Source organism: Otolemur garnettii, unplaced genomic scaffold (assembly GCF_000181295.1).
Source record: "Otolemur garnettii isolate 467f Iridium unplaced genomic scaffold, OtoGar3 scaffold00017, whole genome shotgun sequence".
In the NCBI taxonomy this organism is placed as follows: Eukaryota; Metazoa; Chordata; class Mammalia; order Primates; family Galagidae; genus Otolemur; species Otolemur garnettii.
Window position 1 is genome coordinate 14,231,086 of NW_003852412.1, and position 8,992 is coordinate 14,240,077.

General features: G+C 44.6%; 1 protein-coding gene across 1 annotated transcript in view; it reads right to left on the reverse strand.

The window, feature by feature from the left end:
- Window positions 1-8,992, reverse strand: part of SERINC5 (serine incorporator 5) — a 123,251-nt gene that overhangs the window by 8,989 nt on the left and 105,270 nt on the right. Inside the window, exon 8 of the mRNA XM_012802760.2 lies at window positions 6,124-6,250. Within this exon, the coding sequence (XP_012658214.2) occupies window positions 6,124-6,250 (127 nt within the window). The remainder of the gene's footprint in view (window positions 1-6,123; window positions 6,251-8,992) is intronic.

The following is an 8,992-nucleotide window of genomic DNA, read 5'->3' on the forward strand; positions in this document are numbered from 1 at the left end:
GGCTGGATTCGAACCCACCAGCTCAGGTGTATGTGGCTGGTACCTTAGCCACTTGAGCCACAGGCGCCGAGCCTGCAGCTGTTGTAGTTTGGCAGGCCTGGGCTAGATTCGAACCCGCCACCTTAGGTGTAGGTGGCTGGCGCCTTAGCGTCTTGAGCCAGAGGCTCCAGCCAGGTTTTGTTTTTACTTCTAAAAATATCTACATTCAATTCACAATTAGTGTTATGTGACTTCTACAAGTAGATGTTACCCTAAATTAAGGTCTTTGTTAAGCCATAGTCCTTCCCCATAAAATACTCTCCTTGGAATTACCAAGAAAAGATTGTTTTTATAAGCTCTTTAAGCCTAGGAAACTCTTATTGTATGCATTCTGGCTATTATTACAAAGACCCATCTGTTTGGTCAGCACAGCACAAATTGCTATGAAACAATTCCTGGATTATCTAGTCTTCTGGGGCTACAGCATAGATGACTTTAACCCAGAACTTCCCATAGGGGTGGAAGAGATTAAACGTTGGGTTGGGACAACGTTTAAAACACTGTGGTGTGTTTACTGTCTCTGACACCTGACCACAAAATGCCAGCAATGTCTTGCAATCATTGTGACAGCCCAAAAAAATTGTCTTAAAAGCTTCTTTCTCCCTTTCCCCACCTGACACACTATGGGGTCCAGACCCCTTCTGTACTGGCAGAATGGAGCAGAAGGTAGAGCCACCCAGCACCCTTGCAGCAGCTGCTTCTGCAGCTCCGCTGGATCACAGCACATCTCTGAAGAACCCATACAAAGTTTCCTGTTGGAGGTTATAGATTCTGTACCCCCCAACAAACTTACAGGCCAGGCACCTGGAAGATGTCATGACTATTCTCAGGGCCTAGCGTGATGAAGCTCAATCATGTTCCCATTGCGCTATCTAATCAGTGTCTCACAGCCCCCAGGAAGATCCACGTTCTGTGTGAGTGCGGGTGTGCGGGGTGGGGATGTACCATCTTACTCCTACAGAGGTTTCTAGCAGACAGGGGCAGGATTCCCAAAATGAGGATACAAACTTCCCTACTACTTTATTTCCCTTTAAGTAGCAGGCCCAGAACTTAGGAAAAAACAGATAACCCTTGATTTCCCAACTATTGTTGGGTTAAGCCAATCTTCTCTGTAGCACTGTAATACCAATCTTGTAACTATTTCCATGTGGCCTGCCATACAGCTGCATAAATCCCATTTTGAACAAGGAAATTGGCATTTAATAGCGATTCTTAGTTTTTCTAATTTTATATTCAAAAAGATCCTTTCATGGCTAGCTTAAATATTAAGAATATATTTTCTGGCTCGGCATCTGTAGCTCAGTGGTTAGGGTGCTGGTCACCAGGGCTGGTGGGTTCAAAGGCAGCGTAGGCCTGCTAAACAAACAAATGACAACAAACAACAAAAATAGCTGGGTGTTGTGGTCGGAACCTGTAGTTCCAGCTACTAGGGAGGCTGAGGCAAGAGAATAGCTTTAGCCCAAGAGTTTGAGGTTGCTGTGAGCTATGATGCCACTGACCTCTACAGAGGGTGACAAAGTGAGACTTTGTCTTGGGGGAAAAAATATACATATACATGTATATATGTATGTGTGTGTGTGTGTTTTCTCTTAAACATAGCTTAAAGTGACATAGCCAGTTACCATTTTACAGCACAAATGTCTCCTAAGAATATAACCAGGCAAGTCATCCAGCTTATCTTTCTTCTACAAAGAACGCTCACTACTCTAAGCCATTTTGGGAAAAAGAGAAAGAGATTATCCACCTGTCTTCCTAAATACTGCAGCAAAGGAGATTCAAGGGAAAGTTTCCTGAAATGGGGAGTAGAGAGCTTTTGGGACAAACATCAGACCTAACCTGATCGACTCTAGGATCCTGTCCTGCCTGACAGTGTGAACTTGAAGGCGGCAGAATAACAATGTCAATCAAAATCTGGAGACCAAGGAATAGTTAGTTGGTGGAGCCTGGGGCTTATCATAGCAAGGATCCAGGACAAAAGGAGTGTGGAGAGAGGTGAGCCTCCAGAATCAGTCCTCAGGGAACTCCCACCAGGGGCCCAGGTGAGGCCTATTTGGGGTCTGAGCTGTGAATGGCTCCTTCATAGCAACCATTCCTGGGCACAGTGGAAAAGGCAGCCCCGGCCACAAAGCCAGGGTGGGTTTTGGCTTAGCCCTTCTGAGCCCAGACAGCAAAGAGTTCTCACTCCGAATGACTCCCCAGCAGCAGGACTCCAGACAGAGATGGTCCTAAAGAAATAAGTATTTGTGGGGGTAGAGCAGGGGAGGGGGCGGGAGGAGGAGGGGCCTTCCAGCCTGCCCTAACCTCAGTGAACCTCAGGCCATCTTGGCCTTGCCTTGAAAGTGGCTGATTCCTCCTCCCTATAATCTGCATACCACCTACAGTCTCTGGCTTCCTACATTTCCATCAAGAATTCTAGATATTCCTGCTCTCATGTTTAAATGACAGCTCTTGCCCAGATAACGCGGCCTCTTTGTGTGACATCCTCCAATTGTCCATGCCTCTGAGTCAGCAAGGAAAGCATAAACTCTAAAAAGTCAAGATGTGAAAAATCCCTTATTGGGCAGAATCCCACTCGTGACAGCATTCCTTTCTCCGAGGCCCTACTTGACCTGAACTCAGTGTTCTCAAAGCAGACTCCTGGAGCAGCAGAGGATAACTACGGAAAACACCAATTCCACCGACCCCGACACACTAACTCCGGGGAGGCACAAACTGCCCATCCCCACGGAGTGAGTTCTCGCTCGTAAACAACAGAAGCACCCCACGGGCAGACTGGCGCTCTTCCTCTCCACTTAGTGCGAGCCGCTATTTCACATCTCCTCGTCCCATCAAGCACTACAGTTTTGGCTCGGTGCCTATAGCTCAACCGGCTAAGGCGCCAGCCACGTACACCTAAGGTGGCGGGTTCGAATCCCCAGCCAGGACCCGCCAAACAACAATGACGGCTGCAACCAAAAAATAGCCGGGCGTTGTGGCGGGCGCCTGTGGTCCCAGCTACTTGGGAGGCGGAGGCAGGAGACTCGCTTGAGCCCAGGAGTTGGAGGTTGCTGTGAGCTGTAATGCCATGGCACTCTACCCAGGAGGACGGCTTGAGGCTCTGTCTCAAAAAAAAAAAAAAAAAAAAAAAAAAAAGCACTACAGTTTTGTAGTTTAATTAATAGCATTCAATAACAACATTTGTTATTGGCAGTTAGACAGATTTTAGGTAGCAGCTGTCAGCTTTGAAAATTGACATCTTTAGGGAATAGCAGACTAGCCCTTGCCAACCCTCACTGTGGCCTCGATTCTGAGAGCTATTTTATTTATCATCTCTCACTTACGGGCAGACTCAAGGGTGGCTAAAAAGTGAACCTTCACACCTACTGGAAACTAGAGAATGAGCTCCCTCATCAGCTCCTTCATATTCCAAAGGAGTTTTCTAATGTTCACATCAGAACTGAAGCAGGCAGCTAAGTGGCCTTGACTGGACAGGGATGAAACAGCAAGTGTCATCTCAGCTCCAGGGGCCTCGCAGTGCCAGTCTTAGAAAAACCAGAGAAGAGACAGAGAGCTCTCAGCACAAACTGCTGAACAGAACTTTGGAATTTTCTGTACACTGAGACAATTGCTTTGTGTTTTTCCCAGGAAACAGCAGAACCTCCTTGCAGCCCTGACATAATTACAGAGCCTTGCTCTACCAGAATGTCCGGAGAAAACCAAGATAAGCGATACGCCACCACAGGTTGTGACCAGGAGCCACTGAGCTTACACACGAGGCTGAAGAATGAACAATATTAACCCCCGGCTCATGATCATACTAAAATTCCTACCCGGAGGAGGGATTTGCCCACCATTTTCTGTTTGTGGGACATGTGAACTAACACGATTTCCTACTGTACTTGCGTGCCCTGCACTCCACCCCAAGTATGCAATGGGGTCCACTCCCTCTACGTATTGTTCATTTTCACCTCCATAAAAACCCCTCAACCCTGCCGATCTGGGAGGTGGATCTGAGGTAGCATGTGCCTCCCCCTCCCGTTGAGGTGTCCTCTGAAACAAATCCTGTCTCCCTTGACAATCCTCATTGTCTCGGAACTGGCTTTGCATTCGATGAGCAACAGTGAACCCCCCTTGGGTTTGTTAACAGATGTGTTTATGGGAAATCCAAACTCAATCTGAAGGGCAAACTTTTTTCCCCTATGTTGTTAGGTCCCCAGCGACCCACAAAAACATGATTTTAGTCTGTCAAATACCTTCTAAGTTTTTTTTTTCCCTAGTAATAGAGAAGTGAAGAAATACTAGTTCACTATAGGAAAAAAATTTTTTAGAATAAAAAGAAGAGAAAGATAATTACCCCTAACACCACTGTTCTTACAAGGCTTGGTTTCTTTACTTTTAGGATTTTTCTATTAATGCAAATGTAATTGTATTTTATTTTAGAAGCATAATAATTCTCTCTCTTTCTCTTTCTATGTATATAGTTATAGAGATAGTTTCATGACCTACTTTCTCCTCACCTAATTTACAAACACATGCCAATACAAAAGATAACTGCACGACAAATTGTGAAATTGCCTGATGTAGCTTCCTTTTCTCTCCCAAAGCCTGACATTAAAAGATGTAGGAAGGAAAACATATTCGAGAAAGAAAAAACTCAGAATCAGGATTCAAAACTCTGGCTTTACAGTTTTACTGAAAATATTCATTGACTTGGGCCTGAATCCCAATCTGCTTCCTGTATTATAGGTACCTAATGAACAGTTTACAAAATCAATACAGACGAAAAGGCCAGAACGTGGTCACCGTGGTCCCTGTTGCTACAACAAGATTGTCACTATGTCATAGACAGACTGAAAAATCAGTGCATACAACCATCACCTTAACAACCACCTAAAACACAAGCAAGCATTTTATGGCTTGATGCATAATTCTGAGCAAACAGACTCTTAAAAAGTCGGTGTCCTTGGTGGCCCCTTTAACAGTAGGAGTTATTAAAAAGTTGAAGAGAAAAATGCCAACATGCTGGGAAATCACTGTATTTATATCAGCTACCATCAGTATTGTTTAGTGTCACCCAAAGGAAGATTACAATGTGGCTATGACAAGTTGAAATTTTTTTTTGTAGAGACAGAGTCTCACTTTATCGTCCTCAGTAGAGTGCCGTCACGGCACAGTTCACAGCAACTCCTGGGCTTAGGTGATTCTCTTGCCTTAGCCTCCTGAGTAGCTGGGACTACAGGTCCCCACCACAACGCCCAGCTATTTTTTTGCTGCAGTTTGGCTGGGGCCGGGTTTGAACCCACCACCCTCGGTATATGGAGCCAGCTCCCTACCCACTAGGCCACAGGCACTGCCCGACAAGTTGAAATTTTTATATTGAAACATAAACAAAATGTAAACACTGAAGTAAAGGCTAAATGAGAAAAGGCTACTGTCAAAGGGAAGCTTATTATCAGTGAAAAATATGCCCAGAACATAACTGACCATTTCTATCCTTGACTTTTCTTCTCTAGCAATCTTTTCAACTTTCTACAGGTGGAATGACCCCCACCGTAAGCATCTGAAACACAGCCTATTTATATCTATTACCTACTTTTGCAGGAGCTGCCTTGACTACTTAAGAACAGCACTGTGAGTCTCAGCAGAAAAAGGACTTGTCCTGCCTTTCCTGGACTGTGCACAGAATGGGAATGGATGAAGCACTTGGTATTCTTTCCAGCAACAGCAGAACAAATGCTATTTCCTTTGGCACACAAAGCTGCCAGGACATTTTGGCTCAGACTGTCTCTTCCTCACTGTGGGCTCCCATTCCCTCCATGGTACTGTAGCAACTACTATCCCTTCATCTTTAAAGGGTTCGCTAGGCAGTGGAGTTGCAGCATACTGTATTTTTATGTTCCTTACCTCATATAAATACAAGTAAGATAAAGGAAGTTCAAACACCTAAAGTCCACGCTATAATACTAACTTTTCACTTGTAGTTAATTTACCCCTTCCTCAGATGGTATTTGTTTGGCTGCCTCATGATTGCTGAAACTCATCTGAATTCTTTTCCTGTAATTTTAAAGTCTACAAAAATGGCCTTAAGTAATTCTCAAGACTTACCATGAATACAAGATGCATCCAAGCAAGAGGAAAGTACCCAGCCCAGTGACCAAGTTTTCATCTCTGTATAAGTCTTGACCAAAGTTGGGCACACAGATTGTAACATTCTTCCCATGTTCATCTAGAACTTATGAAGAAAAAACAAATTGTTACAGAAAAGTCTACTGAAACTCACAGAAGCATTCATTTGGGGAAAATTCAGGTAGCTTTGGTGTTCCTCCTTAGAACAGTGAAGATTCATCACTTTATTTTTTTATACTTAATTTTTTTTATTAAGTCATTTGTACACAGATCATAAATACATTTATGCCATCATAAGATTCAATGTGTTGATTATTTGTACATATTGGAATGCTTATAGCCTATTAAGCAACACAGCCTTCACCACTTTTATCCAATTACAGGATTAAGACATTTATGCTCTACACCTGATAGATCCAACTTGTACTTGCAATAAGTTCTATAGGTGTGATCCTCCTACCAACCCTCCCTCTACTGTCCCACCCCGCTCCCTTCCCCTCTCCCTCCCCTTCCGTTCTTCATCCTTAGGTTATAGTTACTTGTACTTGCAATATGTTCCGTAGGTGTGATCCTCCTACCAACCCTCCCTCTATTGTCCCCTCTCCCTCCCCTTCCCCCCCTCCCCTTCCCTCCTTCATCCTTAGGTTATAGTTATGTTTCCTTTTCAAATGCAAGTGTGAGTGATTGTAAATTGGTTTCCAATGTACTGAGTACATTGGATATTTTTTTTTCTATTACTAAGAAGAAAATTTTCCATTACTAAGAAGAATATTTTCCAGTTCCATCTATGTAAACATAAAAGACAGAAAGTCTTCAGTGCCCATCGACCCATGAATGGATTAATAAATTATGGTATATGTATACCATGGAATACTATGCAGCATTAAAAAATGAAGATTCATCACTTTAAACGTCTCCATAGTCTGCTTCCGCTCTCTTACGTCAGTGCACACTTGGAACAAGACCCTCGGATTCCAGCTCAGTGCTAAGGGGCCCAACAGTTCCAGGAACAGAGGAGAGTTTCCCTCTTCTTCAGTACCATTCAGACAATAGCGTAACAAAAGGAAAAGTCTGATTCGTTTTCCAGCTGACTGGGCAGCGCCTGGAGAGAGTAGAGTGCAAGTACTAAGGAAGGCGTAGGCTGGTCAACAACCAGAAATGGCCTGACAAACGCCTCTACCCTAGTTGAGAAGTCATTTTAAAATGGGTGACAGGATGGTCGTGACACCTTTCAGCATGTAACTAGGGAACCTCCTGAGGTGGCCTGAATTTTTAAAAACTTGAGAGAGACTATATGTGATATTGTGAAATATATATTTAGTCTTTATTCTCATTTCCTGGTGTACAACTTCTAACATCCCTGGAATGCCAAAATAATGACTTTCAGTATGGTAATGACTGACTACTGGCCAGCAGCCCCAGGCACAGCTTCAGGATGGGGCTGCTCACCAGGAAGAGAAGGCAGGATTAGAGAAAGGGTTGGGATTTTCAGCCCCACACCATGACCTCCCAGGAGGGGAGGGGACTGAAGGTTAAGTCTGTCTCTAATAGCCAATGATTTAATCAGTCATTACCTATGTAATGAAGTCTCCATAAAAGGCCAAAAAGGAGAGAGCTCATAGACCTTCCAGACAGCTGGAGGCTTAAAGAAAGATGAATAAGGCTTGGTGCCTGTAGCTCAGCAGCTAGGGCGCCAGTCACATAAAACAGAGCTGGTGGGTTTGAATCCAGCTCGGACCTGCCAAACAACAATGACAACTACAACCAAAACATAGCTGGGCATTATGGCAGGTGCCTGTAGTTCAAGCTACTTGGAAGGCTAAGGCAAGAGAATCGCTTAAGCCCAAGAATTAGAAGTTGCTGTGAGCTGTGACATCATGGCATTCTACCAACGGCGACATAGTGAGACTCTGTCTCAAAACAAAAAACAAAAGAAAGGTGAATAAGAACTTATCCATGTTCATGGGGAGGGTGGCACATCTCAACTCCACAGGGAGAGAAGTTTCTGCACGTGGGCCAGACCTCACCTTACATCTCTCTACATCTGGCTATTCATTTGTATCTTTTAAAATATCCTTTGTAGGCTTGATGCATAGTCCTAGCACTTTGGGAGGCCAAAGTGGGAGGACTGCTTGAGGGGCAGGAGTTGGACATTAGCCTGGGGAACACAGTGAGTGCCCCATCTCTACAAAAATTATTAGGGTGTCATGGGCTTATGCCTGTAGTTCCAGCTGCTTGGGAAGGTGAGGCAGGAGAATCACTTGCACTCAGGACTTTGAGGTTGCAGTGAGGTATGATGATGTACCCAGTGTGACAGACAGAGACGGGGTCTCAAACTCCTGGCTTAAGCAATCCTCAGCCTCCCAGAGTGCTAGGATTACCTGTGTGAGCCACCTCACCTGGCGGTAGGTATCTTTTTGATGCAATGATTTCTTTTCCTTTGGGTAGATACCTAGTGGTAATGTTGCTAGGTCAAATGGTAGTTCTATTTTCAGTTCCTTGAAAAATGTTAGTATTGTTTTCCATAGAAGCTGTACTAATTTATATTCCCACCAACAGTATTTGCTCGGCACCTGTGGCTCAGTGGTTAGGGTACTGGCCACATACAACAGAGCTGGAGGGTTTGAACCCCACTGGGGCCTGCTAAACCACAATGACAACCACAACAAAGAAATAGCAGGGTGGGCTCGGCACCTGTGGCTCAAGCGGCTAAGGTGCCAGCCACATACACCTAAGGTGGTGGGTTCGAATCCCCAGCCCGGACCCGCCAAAAACAACAAGGATGGCTGCAACCAAAAAATGGCCAGGCATTGTGGCGGGCGCCTGTAGTCCCAGCTACTTGGGAGGC